We start from the raw sequence: 18,819 nt of genomic DNA, 5'->3' as shown, positions 1-18,819 counted from the left end.
TGTGTCTGCTTGGAAATAAAAATCACAAGTACTCTTGAGCTATTGTAAATTTAACTAATGAACTCTCCAAAGTTCGTAAGTGAACAATGATGCAGACAGAACAGCTGATAAAAACTTTTCCTTTTCCCTTTCATGTTCATTACCTTTTCATTTTCTTTCCTTTTCGGTAACCTGCTATACTTTGCCATGGACACGTCATGTTCTGTAGACAAGGAATATTATTTTTTTTAGACATGTGATGTGTGTGTGCATAAATTAAAGATGTCTTCTGTGATATAACAGGTGCACACCATTAGAAACAAACAAAAGATGGAAACATACCATTGCTAGCAAGGCCAAAAAGATCCTTCAATGTGCTTACTTCTGGAAAAGAGAAATCAAATATTCAAAGTAAAAACAGCTGTAAACACTTTGTTCCACTGAGACCATTTATGGCACACTTAATGCCTAAGTCACTCCAATCCTTTCAAAGCAGAAATGCATAAGTTGTGCCTGTCTTGAAAATGATAAACCAGATCAGCTGCTAGAGAAATGAATAGGCAGATAACAAATTAAGAGTCAAGTGAGCAAGTCGAGTGAGCAAGTTATCACTATCAAAAAGATTCCTTATCTGCCAGTGTAATTCACCCAAAGAAGCACCATTTCAGTATGCTTGTTATGACAAAAGGCCCACCATTACCATAAAAGATTGGCAGTTCTGAACAACTTCCTGAAAATGCTTATGCGATACCGAGAAATCTAAGTCCCAGAGACATATGAACTAAGCCCCTTCCCTGTACACGAATCTTCATCAACATGGAACATTTTTTGCTAAGTTTCTCTGTGAAAAGAAATAAGTATCTACCACATCTGACTGTTGGCTACGATGCTTCCATATCAAACACTGGCCATGAGTTTCTGATGCAGGTAGAAGGAAGAGAAAGTAAACAAGCAACTCAGCTTTCACAAGCGTTGGGCACAAGCTACTCTCACTGTCCATACCAATGTATGCTGCAACTGGCAAAACCCTTCTCAAAAAGCTACAGAGAGAGCACATTCACAAGAACAGACATAATGCAACTGTGAAAAGAATAAGGGGAAATTGTACGATGTCATCTTGGTCTCTGATTATTTGTAACAACCCACACATTAATCAGCTTCACGCCACCTTTTTCTCCCCAGAACACTTCCTCGTGACTCTAATGCAGAAAGAGAGGAATTCTTCCTAGGTGTGACTAACTTGTACCTAGAGGTTTCTACAGTATTCAGTACATACACATAACAAGATCAAAAGTAAAAACAAGAATACAGTTAATCTTCCCTGTTTAATCCTATGATGAAATTTCAATATGGCCAGGCCTCTACTAAAAATGCTGTTCCACAGACTGTGTCAGAGAAAAATGGAGGTTGTGATGGATGGATAGAACAAAAAAGATTTTGACATCCAGGGAAGCTGAAGAAACTTTCATTTTTTGTCATGAAACAGCTGAGGCTTTGGTTGCAGGCTTCACCTGCATTTTCTTTTTATGTCTTCTTTTATGAACCGGGGGGCAGAATCACTGTATCAGTGAAACCACATTAAAGGGGTGGGAAAGCGTTTAGAACAAAGATCTTACCATCCAAATACTGCTTTATATTTGACATTATATTATAAACAAGACATCCATTGATGTCTTCACAATTTCAAATTAGATGCTATGATACAAGGAACCTTAACTAGTCACTATTTTACTGTAGTTGTTTTGTCTCCCATCAAAATGATGTCTTTAAAAAGTACATAAACAGGACTAAGCTTAGTGAGTTGAGAAGTGAGCTTTTTTTAAAAAAAATGAAAATGCTGCCGTAAAAACTCATGTTTCTGTTGCATGAGTAGGTTAGAATGTCCTTGACCTTGAATATGAACCTCTTTTTTTTGAAATTACACCAAATGTTTGCGTTATTGCTCTGCTGTTTAAGTCATGAGTTTCCAAGTTTGTGCAATCATGTTACTTGGAACTACCCTTGGATGGCAAGGATTTAAAGCAGACCATTTCATTAAAAGGGAGGGAATGTACTATACTCTGAAGTTAAAAAAGCATTCTTGCTTATGCTTTTCAAACAAACCCAAACTTCTGAAGTGGGACAAATATGTTTGCAAGCCAGATTCACTGACAAATTTTCCTTCTTTAGGCCGTTATAACATCAATGATTTCAGTAAAATTACACTAATGTAAAAGCAGAGTGACCCAACAAAGAACAAAGCTGTGTATTTTCAAACATGCACCATATCGCGTATAAAATGCCATGTGGTGAACTTGCACTATTTAAGTCTGAGTAAAAGCATGCACCTGTCAATGAAATTCTGTAGCAGAAAAAAAAAACCACAAACAACTTTTCTGTGAATCATCAAAGAACAAATTATTACATGACATTATGTCTCAGTTTATTATGAAATAAGCAAGAAGGAACACCTGAGGAAAATTAAAACTTAAAATAAAACTTACCTGTGAGATCCTTTTCCCGAAATTGTATTATTGGTAGAACCATTGTATCTGCAAGCTGTTTTGCTAGTTCAGAATGAAGAATATTGAGCTGAAACAGAGAACAGAGGAATGCCTTAAGACACAGTGTAAATAATAAAAAAAAAACAACAGCACTCTACAGCTGTTGAAGAGGCACACCTGCCATTTGTGCCTAGCAGACAAAAAAAGGATATTATGTACTTCAGTGCTTAAAATACATTTCTCAAGATGTGCAAGACAGATGGGGATTTTCCCCTAAATGCCTAATTCCTGCCTGGTGTTTTGCAAGGATCCAAGAACTTTTAAGTTCCCACATACCATATTAGGGCAGTTCACTTGACCATTAATGCTAATGCTTAACCCAACAGGATTTAATCTGTAATTAGCCTTTATTAACCAGTTTTTGTTAGTCTCTACACCACAGGGTTACAGTCCCACTGCTATGACTAGAATCTCTTTCCATTCACGAGGGTTACCCGGGACACAATCACAACAGGGGACAAACACAATGAAAGGTCCCGTTCAAATATTTTACCTTCAGAGCCGTTTCCCGTTCCTGTTTTTGTAAGTGTTTCTCTAAAATTCAGCACATCGAGACATATTTTAAAGCATTCATGTGACACTGTTTAGGACGAAGAAAGGCTCTTGTGTCAGCAGTGGCATGCTAAGAATATTGGACGGGTTCAGGTAGGACAACTATCAATCAAACTGCTCGAGCGCCTGATACTACAAACTAGGAGTGCGCCATACGCTGACAAGATATTCTGCCCACTTGCTCACGGTATCCTTGAGGCCTCTAGGTGGAGTTATGCACGGGAGGATGAAGTCAGTGTTTTCCACTAGACAATATAAAACTAAACCAGGACAATTCAATGCCTGTACAACAGACAACTGAGAAACAGGTACGGGGGGTAGCTAACACACAGAAAAAGAGGCTGAGGAATGGAGCAGGTTCTTGTGATGGAAAATGTGACCGACAGAACTGAACAGAGAGGCTCTCAGCTTTCTGCTCCCAAATGGAATGGTTCTCTTGAACCTGGGGAGGAGAAAGTTCTTGTTTTGATTTATTTGTAGTTCACACAGACAACTACAAGACTTGTGACAATAAATGCTCCTTTCAAGTATCCCCTGAGAGCAGACGTGCAGTGAGAGAAGCCTAAGGGAAAAGTTAACCTTTGGAATTCCTCTCACTATATTGTTGGAGTTATCCATGGCCTCTAAAAATTTTAACTTTTTTTTTGCCCCACAACCCTCCTATCACCTCTCCCCAAAAGCAGACCTCAATACAGTGTTTTGCCTTCTCAACGAAAGTTGAAAGTAGACTAACAAGAAGAGCAACTCTCCTGATGGCACAGCCCTGCTCACAACAGGAAGAGTGATGTGACAAATGATACTTAAGCAATGAGGACTTAGATACTAAGATTATATTGAAATGTTATATGGGCAGGTCTAACAAAAGCATTTAGAAAGATTCTGCAGCCTCCTTCAGACATCTCTGGATTCTGCATGATCTCACAGCAACTAAACTGCAACTTTACTAATTCACAGCTGCCCTGCATCCATCCCTGGCAGGTTTTGGCTCAAATTGCAGTGTTTAAAGCTTAAAAATGTAAATCTCATTTTTAAATGGAATTAAATTAAAATGGCCCCAGCCTAGATGAAACGCCCTGTTTCAGCCTCTTTTCTAATTCCGCTATTTAGGAAGTTCAGCTTTGCTCTGAGGACAGCATGTGGGACGAAGCCACAGAAACAGCTCTAACCATTACAAAAGGGTGATATTATACTTCTTTTCCCTCTAATTAAATGATTCTGTAAAACCCAGGCACAATCTAGCCTTCAGTGGAAAGGCTCAGAATCAAAAGGACAAAGACCGAAAGAAAAACCACCAATATTCTATATTGTAAAAATAGAATATTGGCAATTCAAATTACCTCATCCACAACTTTTGAAAAGTAATGAAGGGTGGATATCACTTCTTCATCTCCTTTACCTAAGGCAAAATGCTGAAAATAGAAACATACATTTGGTCTGTAAATCAATAAAGGTGAGTATAAAATGCAACATGTATTTTACTACAAAGGTTAATGAATACTCCTACAAAATGCAATAAATGATGAAACTAGATGAAAAAACAGTAACTCATTAATACATACTCTTTTACCCTGTTCCTCTTGTTTTAAATGAATGGATTTTGGACAATATATAATTAATGCTTATTATACTCATTTTAAAGTCATAGTCATACAATAGGAACAAACAGGTTTGCATCTTCATAAATTTATTAACTCACATTTTGCACTATTTTTAAGATTCTCAAAAGTGATCTAACTCCTTTGAACATGCTGGGGAACTTTACAACAGCCTTCACATGCAACCAAGTAAAGCCAATGCCCTAAGCACTTCTGGAAACCACGCTATTTACACAGACTTCGCAAGTGCTGAGCTTGAAAAGAAATTAAAGGCATATGTTGAACATACCTGCTTTTCATAGGCAAGAAGCTGCTTCGAAAGCTGTTGTGTGGCAAGACACATTTCATTCTACAAACAAAAGTGACATGTTAATAAAAATAATGAAAGGTCTTTAGCTCTGCTGTTACTACTACTTTGTTACGAGCTTCTTGACTGAATCTGCAACTACTTACACAAACATTCAGTTGTTTGTAAACAACCAGTCCCAAAATACCTGCATAGAGAAACAGTAATAACAGGAACACTTCAGACCTGATCAGTTTGTTTAACTACTTTGAACAGAGGTAGGATTTGAGGTTTAGTTTTGGGTTTGGGTTACCCCCCACCCCACAAAATAATAAAACTAGAACCACCTCAAACATGTAAGCTGTCATACCAGCGTAAGAATGTTTCATATTGGTTAATCATCTTTTCCCCAAAATCTACAGCAATAAAGAAAACCAGTAGATGTGCCTTTATATAATGCATTCATGCTCAGGCAACGTACTGATGTAATTACAGTGCTTTAAGTTGATACTGGAGTAAAAAACAGCACATAATTCTGCATTCTCATGGTTAAACTGGCCAATGAAAGTACACACATCCTTAAGATGTGCTTACACAAAGCAAGACTTGTAGGGAGATTTTGCTTGACAGCTAGAAAAAAATAGACAAGCATTTGGATATATCAATCTTTACTCAATAATTTATTCCTAACAATAGTATATCAACTTCTGTGTTCCTGATTTGTTAACAATGACTTAAAACTGGAATAAAAGAAAAGGGGAAGGGGGGGACTAGGATCTGTCTTAACCCCTGTCAGATTCTTCTCTTCCTCAGTAATGCAGAAAACTAATCACTTCTCATTTAATTTCATTTTAAATCTTAACATAATCTATTCCACTCTCCAAATACATAAGGCCATAGAGAGTTTGTGAAACTCAGAGCAATCTCTGAACTGCTTTAATAGCACCCTTTATGCTGGGGCTCATAAAGAAAACCATTAAAACTGGGACAGAGTTTGTGTGCTCTCTTGTTCTCCCTTGTCGTCCTGAGTACACAGAGCATGGCACAGTTAACTATCTGGGCCAGAGATTCTGAAACACCGTTTACTTTGGCCTGATGCCACCTCCGACATACTGCATTACAGCCTGGTGCTTTTGCACCACCATGGCATGCCAGGAAGGAGGGTTAATATGGACAGCAAGGCCCGAACACTTAGCTAGAGTCTTAAGTATGCCCTAGTGCTCAGAAAGAACAAGGAGACATAGCCACAGCCTAGGTAACAGCAGTTGTATGTGAACACATGGCAGAAAGATGGGTGAGCTAATTCTGACCAACTTAAAACACTGTGGTGATAATACTCACAGGTGGCTGGAGATGGGAGAGCAGAGGCCTTTCAAGGTAAAACAAGGGCTCAGAACTGAGTTAATCTGGGTCCAAACGCAGATCATGTGCACCCCATGACTATTCTCACCTCACAGTGATGGATTATTCTTGTTTCTTGTCTCAGACCAATCAGTAATGAGCATTACACTTTCATACAATAATGATGCCAAGGATTCACGTAAGATTTGCAAGTTGGTTATGCAGACGGTGTAGTTTTTAATATGAAAAAGCTTTACACAAACACTTGGCATTTAAGTATTTCCCAAGTGGATGGAAAAGGATGTCATGCTTTATAATAAATTAACAAACCTTGCTAAGGGCTTAGGCAAGGATAGGAATGAGCCTTAACTATCTGCCCCCGGGCTGCAAGAATACTTGAGAGACTTTGCCACCTTCAAAGAGGGAGCTAGCAAGCAATGATGATCACAGGAAGGATGAGACTCCTTCTATGTGGACTGATGACATTAAAAGAGTTTGTTTGTATGCGTGTGGGTGGAGTCCAAAGATGAGTTTAAGATTACAAAAGAAGCAGAGGTTCTCAGACCTAGAATCTTACTCATAAACACAACCTCAAAGATAGAGCTGAGTAAGAACTGCAAGAAGACTAAGTCCTCACACAGCAACTGTGATGCCATCTGTCAGTTGTACAGTTGGGTCAGGGTGAGAGAAATCTTTTGAAATAAACTGAATGTTAGAAACATGCCTCTTTTCTTCCCTTTTTGTTTCAGTTCACTTATTCCTGCAAAGTTTGCAACTGTGTGATCTGTTCTGAATTTGGAAAATAAATGCTTCTGGCTTAAACTTGCTAACACTAAAGGAAGCTTCAGAATAATGGGCTGACACCAAGGGCATCCTATTCCTTTGTATCAGCCATCCTCAAAGCTTCTACTAGTTTGGTTTTTAAAGACTACCAGATCCTCAATTTCCTTACCCAATATCCAGAGAGTAACAAAGAGCATCATTACTCATCTGTGTGGGACAGTTTGAGGATGGGCAATGCAAAGAGGTGTGTGGAAGAAGCACCTTCCAATGATCACCACTCCCCAAGAGCAGTGTCCAGTATGTGACAGGATAATGGGGCAATACATAAACCCTGAGGGTCTCAAAGAGGTGTAAGTTAACAACATCATATCAAGTATATGACCAGGTAACAACAGTCACATATAGACCCCAAGCAGACATTCACTGCATGCTACTCCAGGTACAGAACAAATTGATGGAAAGGCCTGACATAAAATTTACTTTGGGATTTGGGGCTGATTTTGGGACAACAGTTCCACATATCACTGATATCCCATTGATGCCAGCAGGTCAAATTTTTCATTTATAGGCTCGGTCCTTTGTGTCAGAACACCACAAACAAACTTGTTACTCAATCCCTGCCCATGTGGAAGAGTTAATCCTGGGTCCTTCATCCTCCCTCCCAACCTCTGCCAGACTTTCTTCCCATTAGAGGTTCAAAATCATTCATAGTATCACTGGGGTGGGGGGGAACCAACATCCAAACACTCACACCCCCCCAACAGTTGTAAACAAATCAAATTAAGCTAACAAATTGAAACACAGCCACATTGCATAAGGAACAGGAAGCAGGCAAAGTGCTCTGCTGACCTAGTGGTAATACTGCATTGCTAAGCACATTAATCTGGGAAAGTTTGGTTTAATCCTCCTCCCATTTCTTCCTAATCAGCCTTCTCCCCTTCCTCCCGCGGTACTAATCAGTCTCAAGACTTAAAAGTTATTTGCATTGCTTCAATTGACAGATCCACTAAATCCAGGCAAATTATTTTAACAGGTTTTAATCTATTTCCAAGACATTTTCCCATGGAACACAGCAACATGCACTTTTATCCTGAAGTGACTGAAATTCAGTATACCACAGCTACTATACAATCCTGACTGCCTGCTCACATCCCTTCCACATTACTTTGACATTTCAGAATTCATCAAGCATTTCTGGAGTGAGAAAGCTATTGATGAGATGATGTATCAGGCAGAAACCCAATAAAATCCTGAACAGAAATCCATATTCTAAATGAAGGCAAAATTAACCAGTACTGGGCCTCACAAATACATTCATTTTCATTAGATGATTTTACTTAGCAGGGAAAAGATCATTGCAGCACTAATGTAAAGAAGTATACCAGAAGGAAAGAAGAAAGGACTGTACGCAAATGGGTACCAAGCAATCAGTGATGATTACAGATGTGCTGACTTTTATTTCTTTTTTAACCTTGGCTGGCATGCTAGGGCATGCTAGCCCTAGGAAAAGTTTTTTATAAAGTTCACTACCACCAGTTCACATAGATAAGGTAATGGAAGCAGTGTCTTGAATCTAGCATTAATCTACCAGAAATGAAAAAACAACAGATTAAAAAACATTGTTAATTCTCAAGTTATTTCAGTACCTCACCCTGCCTTCAAATAAGTCAGCAAGAAAATGTCCAACTGTTATTTTCTGTTCTAGTGCCAGAGTAAAAGCATGTGATTTTTCTGGGTTGATTCCACCTTCTTCATTATCACCTTTATTCACCAAGCTGTTCGTATCATCAGAAGAGAGTAGCATTTTTCTGTAACCCATCTGTAATAAAATCTCCATGCTGTTAACCATTCACCAGTTATCAGTGACTGGATTACCTTTTTAGGGTCTCTTTTTGTATTTTTCCAAAATAAACTCTGAGGGCTAATACGTTGAAGTCAGAAGGTATTTCTATAGACAGTCGTCTAACAGACTCCAGATTTGAGGGCATGTAAAGGATTATATTGAGCTATAAATTAACTTCTAAAGACAGAGAGCTATTCCAGCATGTCCAATTCCAATCCCAATATAATGAAGCTTTCTGCAAAGCTACTTTCCTACTCCAGCTAAAGCTGGCATTTTTAAAACTCTGCAAGTAACCAGCACACAGAACTGCCAAAGGCTTCTTTATGTAAACAAGCAAGATACTGGTAAAGGTATTTATTCGTGCACCCTGTACGTGCAGAATGACACGTAACAAAATTTGGCTTACATCTGGGAAAGCTTAATGCCTCATAAATGAGAAAAAAAAATCAGGTAGGTGGTTGAAGGAGGAGGTCCATGAGGCAGTTGCAGCCTTCTCATCTTTTCAGAACCAGGGAACACACTTAACTTCAAAACCAGGCACAGCACAGAAAGAACTGGGTCTTGATACAACAGTTTTATGCAGCTCTGTCTACATATGCCTGTCATCTTCCTGCAAAATAGAGTTCTCCAGCAATCTAGTGAATGTTACAGTCCTACAGGCTTAGGTTTGCATATTAAATAGCTTGGAAACATGAACCCAAGGGTGAGAGAAGCTAAGCCTCACCAGGGTGCCTAGGCTGCCCAGCACTTTACAAGATCAAGCTAACATATGGCTTGCCGTGCTGCTGATTCACAGCATGGCATTCAGACCTCACAAACGTGAACCGTTCAGCAAAGGATCATCTAATAGCTTCAAGAAATAGAAGACACTGGTCAAAACTGTGCTGTAAAACAGCAAAAGCAGCTACAGTAGGATGGCTAGTACAGTAGGGAAAGATCTCTTCAGTTTCTTGCAAAACAATTACTATCAGCAGGGCATCCATGCATTTATGCCTCCTTGTAGTACTCAAATCTCCAGATCCTGCTTAGCGCAATGTTAACTTGCTTCCAGGCACGGTGACAACTCCAACTTCATAAGCAGTATTAAAGACAACTCCCATGGCTTTGTAAATACATTAGTTCTCATGTGATAATGCTCTGCTTACCTCTGTTAGCAACATATGGTGAATACGCCTCAGGAAGTGCAGAGGTATATGATGCAAACTTACAATGAATATGGAACAATAATATTGTTATTTCACAGAAGTCAGTGCTGACAACTGTAATTTATTGCAAGTGTTTGTCCTAACTAATACTCTATTGAAGCTTCTCTATGTGGAACTGAAAGTTTCCAAAACGCTAACAAACTTTATCGTTCCAAAAGGTTTTGGGAAAAAAAGTCTTATTGTTTGAAAAGGCAACACAATTGTTCCCTCAGACATGAAAAGAAAGCAATTAAAAGAAAAACTGTATCAGTGCTTACTTGTTAGTTTAGCAAGAGCTAATTTAAGAATTTTGAACACTTGGGGTTAGCTATGCAACAAAATAAATATGAAAATCTATGCATGCCCTAAAGAGCTTGACACCTATCCACCGAGTTATAGCCTAGTGAAGTCAACACATCAGAAGATGAAACAAGCAGCACTGTTGAAAAAGGCAGGCATGAGGTGTCATAAATTTGGGGAGAGAAATAACACTGCTGTAACACCACCTAAAGTAGCCCTGGACAGATACAAGCTGTCCTGACACCCATGTAATGTGGTACATATAACCCAAGACTATTCCATAATTGTCAAGAGTTTCCTTTAGAGTCTGGACATAAAAAGGCGGTGAGCCCCAGAGGTTGTTCCTGCTTTGCCCATGTGACGCTGGAATCAGAGACACAGATGCTGAACAGAATTAGACTTCACAATTCCCATGCTGTTCTCCCTCTGGATATATTGATAAAGGCAACATGGATTTCTTTTTATTCCTGTTCTGCCATTACTGCTCTTAGTATCTAGACAGATTTGTCAGGAATAATGAGATGAAATCTCTTTCCAATGACAAAATACTGCATCTTACTTTCCTCTAACCTGCTTAACTGTTTATCCCTTCTAATAGTCAGTAGAGACACAATGGTCTCCTGAGTTTCTAAATGGCATTTTGTTTCAAGTGAAGATCCCAGCTGAGCCATTTCTATAGTATGATGAAGAACTGGAGATGATAGTAAAACTCTGAAAATAATTTACTATGGCAGTAGGAAATCAGGAATGTAAACTGGGCACACTTTGCTCATACATCATTGCCAGAGCCTCAGCATGCAACTTAAGTAAATGAAGTTTTCTAATAGTCCCTGCTTGCTGCATTATTGCTCAGGTAATAAAATGTCCAGAATGATGAACACCACATTCACAGAAATCGGATAGCAGTAGTGCCAGATGCATCATCAGGGCTTGCTTGCAAGGAGGAAGAACTACAAGAATAAACTCTGTACGGAAGATTTCCTCTGTAAGACCACTAACACGGTAACTACTTCAGGGTACAACAGCACAGATGGGAGAACTACAGCAGGAAGTATAAAATGTACTCACACGGATGTGGTTTATTTGATGAAGAAATATAAAAATGCTCCACTATATTTACACACATGGGCTTACCAGATCAACCAAACCTCATTCCTTGAGCACGGCTCACACACTTGGTTCCTCTGACTTCTCCTTAATCAGGCATCATACACTGCATCTGCCTTGTAGCATCTCAGTCTCTTTTTCGCTAAAGAACTCCATGGGCGAAATAGAGTCACTACCCCATCACATCTGATGTGGGTGCCCAAAGAGGTGAGAGCACCATCCTGATCCCGCACAGCAACCAAGGGCTTGTCACTCATTGACGGCCTTGCGCCCAAAGGCAATCTGCTAGCCACACATCACCCAGCTGCACCCTAGTGTTATGGGCCCTTCCACATCAAGCGGCTCCGCATGCCAAAGTAGCATATCCACTGCAACACCCTGCAAGGCCTCCACCCCACGATAGGATGCTGCAGACCCCTCCTTCCACTCTTGGGACAAAAGCAGTTTCAAGTCATTTCAAAGGTCCGTCTACATCATTTACTGAGTACATTCATTGGGATAGGCTTCATCCCAACAATTGCCTGACTGTCATTAGAAAAGTTAAAGGCATGCAAAATGAAGTCCTGCTTGAATACATATAAATCTGAAAAGTTAGGTACTCAGCATCTAGCAGAAAATCTGTAGCGTATGGGGCGGGGGGAGGGGGGAAGGAGTGTTCAAAAAGATTCCTACTTTTCTAAGTGTTTTAAAAAAACCCAGGCAAATATTTCTATCTTTCTCACATTCTTTTCAAATGCATTCCAAATGTTTAGAGCAGCTTGAGCTGTCAATTTACAAACTTACTGCTGCTCTGCACACAAGGCAGTGTTTTGGGACAAATATATGCATATATTCACATGGATAATTAACAGCTTGCAGTTGGTACTAATTGCTACTCCCCTGAGACTTTGCACTGCATCCATTCAGAACCATCAACTATTGTTATTTGATCACAAGCTACAGTGGTTTGAATTACATGAAAATCTGAGTTTTCATCACAAGAAACACTAAACTTTTGGTAAACTTCTCCAGAAAATCTTCACAATATGGTTGAGACACACTTGGGAAATTAAAGTTCAGAATGTAGTTAGGAAGAAAACAAGATTTATGTTTTTTTAAAATTGTCCCAACTGTTTGGAGGGGGTATAAACCCTGATTTTTCAATACTGTGGACTGGTACAACCCTCTGCTGTTCTGTCTGACTGCCATGACTGTGATTCCAGCCATTTTTATGGCTATGCAAACAGAACTTGGGTCATTGCTTCAAAGTAGGTCAGTAACTGTAATTGCTATTTTACAGATAGAGAAACCAGAGCAGGGGATGACAATGACTTTGCAAAGACAAAATTTAAGTTGGGAAAATCAAAAGGCAAATTCAGAACTTGGCTTCTCACTATTCTCAATTTCACACTCTACTAAATCTCATCCCCTCTCAAAATGCAAAGTGTTGGTAGCACTTCCTAATACGCTGCTAGTGAGGCCCAGAGAATGTGTCTCCTAACAACGCATCAGCAAAACTTGATTTTCTCTCAAGTTGTGATTAGGCAGCAAAGAAATACTACACATAGATTTTTCTTAACTGTTCATTCATGTTTAGCGGGCAATTCGGCATTGCACTTCTCTTTCTACGGCAACTGCAATCATAAAGTTTTGCAATAAGGGTATGCCTCTCAAAAACTGAGGGCAAGTTCAGTCAGAAAGCATGTCTTCCTTTGAAATATTCAGGAGCAGTTCCTTAAAAGGATATTTTGATATTTGCAAAGCTCAGTAAAACTAGTCAGAAATCAACATTAGCCTATAAAACACTAACATTCTCTTGAGAATTAACCACCAGATATGGCTGAATTATTTATTTCCATTATTTTTTATTTAAAAACCAGAATTTTGCCCCAATTTTAGTGTGTTGTTTTAGGTCTCATGCAAAAATATCAAGACTTTTTAAAGCGTATATAGAATAAAAAATACAAAAAGTTTCAGTTTTCTTTTCTACTTATATAATTAATATGATCTTCTTATGCTTTCTTGTCACTGCAATGTCGTTTTTTTGCCACTACTGGATCCCAAGAACACAAACCCAAACTGAAATCACAACACACAGTGATTCCCAAGGAATTAAATGGCAGAAGCAGCAACACTAAGAACACTAAATGTTGAGCCAATGTCCTTGGTAAAGTCCCTAACACTGGCCATTAAACCTGAATTTTCCTAAGTCAATGGTAGCGTAGTAGTAGTGTAGGTAGTCCTCCACATCCTCACAAAGCTTGACTTTAAACAACTGCTATGCACCTGCCATCTCAAAATGGCATCAAACATCCGATGAGGTATTTCAAGGAACACATCCAATATTCACAAGTGACTGAATATTTAGATCAAACTAAAGAGGAAGCGTGCAGGAAGAAAGTGGCCAAGAAGTGCTGGGAAAACGAAGTAGATTCAGTAGCACTGCAAAGTACAAATGGGTAAATGCGCTGAGACAGTAAGAAGAAAGAGGAAATGTCATAACTGTGGGGCAACAGAAATGGAGAAGGCTGAAAACTGAGATGGAAAGGAAGAGGCAAACAAAAGCAGACAAAGCACTTTTTCATGAATCACAGGCCAGAGTAACCACTTCCTAAAGTGCCATCCGAAAAAGGCACCAGCCAGGCAAAGGGACATGTAGTCCACAAGCTGGACACTTAATCATCAAGCCATATTTATCCTCTGATTTCCTTCTTTCACCTATTTCAATCCTACCTGCTCTTTGGTCTCAGATTTCTACCATCCAACGTGCCCACACTCTTGCCACTCTTAAAGCTCAGTGACTCTACGAAAATGCCCGTCACTGACTTTCAGTGCTGATTTCATGTCATCTCTCCAGCCCCTGGCTATATGCTGTATTCTAAGTATCTGAGCTGTCCTGTAAGGCTCTGATTGCTCTGCATTTGCACAGGATCCAGGACATGAAGACTCTGAAGCTCTCCAAAGCTGGATATTCCAGGTGTAGATAGCTAGATCCTGGGCAGACGGATCTTTCTTCCAAGTCATACTATCAGTCACCCAAAAGAGCAATCCCACCAAAGGGACATACACTTGTAGTAGTTTTATAGCTGAACTGATTCCTGATAACGTAAGAATCAGGCACTCAGTCTTCCAGTAAATTCAAAATACCCCCATTCTCCTCATCTCTCTGTGTCCTCCAATTTACTGGTTTAAGAATAGAAAAGCTATTGTTTCTAAGGAATTCAGGTATCTAACCTACATAAATACTTGCAAACGTTCCATGAGATACTGTGTATGTCTTTAAAGACCTAGATATGGTATTTTGAAATATCTAGTTTTATGCACAAGGGAATGCTAGCTTCACTGAAAATCACTCAGATTTATAATAATATTTTCCAAAGCACTGGATATGATTTACCTTACAAATTTTACTTTCATAGGGATTTAGTCATCTAGGTCATGTAAGTGCTTTAGAAAGTGTTTTTTTTTCCTGCTCCTGCTCCCATATTTTTCACAGTGACTATTTTAGGTACTCAACTTCAGTATTACTGAAAGTGTACATTCTCTCTGTAATCAATGGACACAGACAGTTCCTTCCAAATGGTGAGTCTCAGCATCTAAGTTAGATGCCTAAAGTCAGTGTGAATATCTACCTGTGTATTGTGTCTACATTTAGGCAAGCATTTTTGTCAAGGCAGGCCTTCCAATGTACCATAAGGCAAGGACATACCACAATTTTTCTTATATTAATTGTTTGGAGACAGACAAAGCAGATAAGATTTTTTTCACGCATATGACTTTTCTGAACATCAAGGCGGGAAGGGGCTGAGATATCAGATGGAAAACACCCACAACTCCTCTTAAACCACAAGAGGTGCAGGTACTTGGCAACTTTCATGTAAATAACAGCATCGTAATAGCAATTTATCTTCTACTGCACATCGAACAAAAGAAACACAAATTAAAAATTACCTGAGCACCATAGACTCGTTGCATTGCCTGAAGCAACTGGTTTGTATATTCAGTAAGGGTTCCTGCATCTTCTTCAAACACACTGAGCAAAGACCGAGTCTTCAATGAAAGAAAAAAAGCAAAAGGTTTTAGTCACAAGTGAAAATATTAAAAAAAATCATAAACGACTAAATAGATGGTAGCAAAAAATACAAATCAATCAGAAACAATAAGCCTTTAACTTTGCATGATTCTTTTTATTCAGAATTTCAGAACAGGTAGAAATTAGTCTTTTATCACGGATAGGTAAACTGAGGCATGAAGAAGTGAAGTGATAAAACGCTATGGCCAAAACCTGATTCCCAGTCTCTTGCTCTAACTAATAGACATTCCTTCCAACATAATCAGGAATGTAAAAAATCCTGAATATCTGCCTGCTGACTACAGTAATCCAAACTACGTTAAGGATTCTGGGTCAAACACCACTGCTTGCTCACCTTACTTCTCTAATGTCAGACTGCATTAAAAGCACCCCTTTCCATGAGATAATTTACAGAGTATTATTCACTCTCAACTGTCTTGAGCAACTCTTAAAGGGCCACTGCCAAAGCTAGCTGACGTAATGGGACCAAACAACTGAGTGTTCATCTACAACAACAGGCAGAGAAGTATACACCCACTCAGAGATACCCGGTACTTTCTCCATTCTGCTAGCTCATCCTTGTCAGCAAATGGGGGGGAAAAAAGAGCATAATGACTTATGTTAACTTAAAGACATGAATTCCCTTGGTTTGTTTTCGTGGAATCATCAGGAACAAAGAATTATGTTGCTGACACAGCTCCAAAGATGGGAAACAAAGATATCTCAGAATAATGCCGAGCTCCAGAATTTGCTAGATCAAGATAATAATGAAAGAGGGAAGGCTACCCCTTTAACAAAGTCATGATCCATCCTTAGTCTTAACTTCAGTAAATCCAATCTATTTGATGCTAACTGGCAATGTCTTTCCATCTGTACAGCTAATTTATATGACATTAATTAGTTTCATCTGCTTATGTGAGAGGCACGCGTAAACTCCAGGTACCTTCATAATCACATCAGTCCTGTAACAGAGCAAGTGCTTTATCTATCCTCCTATTACAGGAATCTCTAACGTACCTGAAGTATCCAGGTTCGAATCTGGGAAATTATTTCAAAGATTTAAGATAGTTCTAAGTTGCTCCACTGTTTTAACAGAAGGCACATGAACTTCACCAAGGCATTATTCTTCTCTGCAAAACTCTCTGCCCAGACTTTATGTTTGTCCTGAAAAACTCAAAATCAGCATCCTTCAAGAACCCTAGCCTAAGATTAACTATCATGTACTCTCTCGAGAAGCATCTAAGCCAGAAATTAGAATTGCTCGGCAGTTAAAGCACATGACTTGGGAGTCAGTCCTTAGGTTCTGTTCTAGACATTGCATGGGAGTACTTCTATACTTTGAGTAATTCTAAAGCTCTCAACATTTCAGTCAGCTAACGTGCTAAGCTGCTATAATACTTCCTACCTTAGAGAAATCAATGTATTTGGGAAACTAGTTTGAGATCTTAGCATGTAAGGAGATACGTAATACAAAGTACTGTTTTCAAATAAAGACAACATAAAAACCAAAGAATGGAGAGAAGGCCAAGTCAATGAAATGGATACCAAGAACCCAAACTTACAAAGGACCTTTGTGCAAAACTTCCCTACAAGGACAGTGGCATGATTTTGAGAGTTTTCCACACTAAGCTATTATTTCAGTAATTGAAAACATATTGCTTTTCAAAAATATCTGGTTGTAAATGTTTTATCTTCAATGATGCATTAAAACAAGCAAAACTGATGTCAACAAACTATCTTCTATCTATACAGTGCTCATCTTCCTTGTTTTGTGTTGCAATGGCACATGAAGTGGACAGGGTATGAAGATGGTTAAAAAATAAATCTAGGGAAGGTAAAAATGATAAAACTTGACACAACATTTATCAAGACAAATCTCAAGCCAAGATTAAAAAGTTATAAAGAAATTGCCTGAAGTAGGCTACAAATCACACGTTTCTGCATGCTGGAAAAGATTTCCAAACACAGGAATGTCAGCTACATCCCTAAATCTTACGGAATTTTTGCAGGTTCAGTTTTTCAGATGTCTAAATATAGGTTCAGGTAGAACAGCTCTGGAAATAATTTCTGAAAGTCTTGGCCCGAGTTAATAGCACATTATTCAAAAATAATAAAAACAATAAGTGATTCAAGCAGTTTGGAAGTTATTCTTGGAAACTTTTATATTTAAGAACACCATTTTAAATCACTGCAACAAAATACCAGCATGTGTATGTTTTCATTGTTGCTGTCTTGACAAATTCTGGAATAGCCAATAGCTAATGCTGCTGAAATAAACCAGTAATCCAACTATTAAGCTAACATTTAGGAGGCCTCATTAATAGCACCATTATCTCGGCTTCTGGAAACATAGGAAAAAAAATTCTACTTTCATGTAAGTATTTTCCCTTGGTTTTAGCATGACTGCTTATGTATACTCCTCTTCTATTTTGTGGCCAAACACTTCAAAATTAAGACACTTCTTATGGCCTTTTCCAGCCAGTGCTTGGAGACAAATCAAGACAAAAGTATGATATTGTTGGGGAAAGACAAATCAAGTTTCAGAAAACTGATGAAGAAATAACTTTGGCCTAATTCTCTTCTGTCTTGCACATAATTTACATACTTCACACAGTTTATACAAAGTGAGGTTATATCCTCATTTTACCATTCCTTTGCATTGCTGTAAGTGATTGCACAGGGCAGAGGACAATCAGGTCACTTTACACAGAACTCAATGATCCCATAAACTGCCATGCTATAAGTTCTGTGGGACAGAGACTGCCTTTTTGCTTTGATTTTGTAGCACCCAGCTCACAGAGGGACCCTGTTGCACTGTGAATCTAAAGCTCTCCCCAAGGAAAAAAAAATGTGAAAGACTGAAAAAACCCCTGTTTCCTTCAATGAAAAAATAGATTTTAGCAACACTGGGCCATTATAAAAATTAAACAATGCCCCTCCCTCCCAAAGTTGTAGGACTTGAACAAAACATAATGACCAAATCAAGTCAAAACATCCTGCAAATACTCAGGTTTATGCACAGGCTGGTATTTCCAGTAATTGCAAAGGAGATGTTAGCAGCCTTCATTTCAGGTCAGAAGAAAGATGAAGACCTCCAAATTCAATTCAGTGCATTGTTCGGCTGCTTTCAGTCAGTGTTACATTTTTAATCATTGAAGGAAGTGTTGACTGAGGAGGTAAATGAGTTCACTTGTCCTGTGTGTCAAGTTCTTCAGCTCCAGAATGCAGTGGGGAGGTTAATACTAAAAAATGTTA

At 38.8% G+C, this 18,819-nt stretch overlaps 1 protein-coding gene across 2 annotated transcripts in view; it reads right to left on the bottom strand.

Moving 5' to 3' along the window:
• Positions 1-18,819, bottom strand: part of APPL2 (adaptor protein, phosphotyrosine interacting with PH domain and leucine zipper 2) — a 40,930-nt gene that overhangs the window by 18,919 nt on the left and 3,192 nt on the right. The window contains exons 2-7 of one of the 2 annotated variants that reach the window (XM_075157054.1): positions 15,444-15,542; positions 4,959-5,018; positions 4,412-4,483; positions 2,463-2,550; positions 322-363; positions 144-202 (exon numbers count right to left, since the gene is read on the bottom strand). In XM_075157054.1, coding sequence (XP_075013155.1) covers positions 144-202; positions 322-363; positions 2,463-2,550; positions 4,412-4,483; positions 4,959-5,018; positions 15,444-15,542 — 420 coding nt within the window. The remainder of the gene's footprint in view (positions 1-143; positions 203-321; positions 364-2,462; positions 2,551-4,411; positions 4,484-4,958; positions 5,019-15,443; positions 15,543-18,819) is intronic. The other variant, XM_075157060.1, reaches the window with a different exon arrangement.

This window comes from Calonectris borealis, chromosome 1, assembly GCF_964195595.1.
Source record: "Calonectris borealis chromosome 1, bCalBor7.hap1.2, whole genome shotgun sequence".
Classification (NCBI taxonomy): domain Eukaryota; kingdom Metazoa; phylum Chordata; class Aves; order Procellariiformes; family Procellariidae; genus Calonectris; species Calonectris borealis.
The sequence above is the reverse complement of the archived record's forward strand: the minus strand, read 5'-3'. Positions and strand labels throughout refer to the sequence as shown.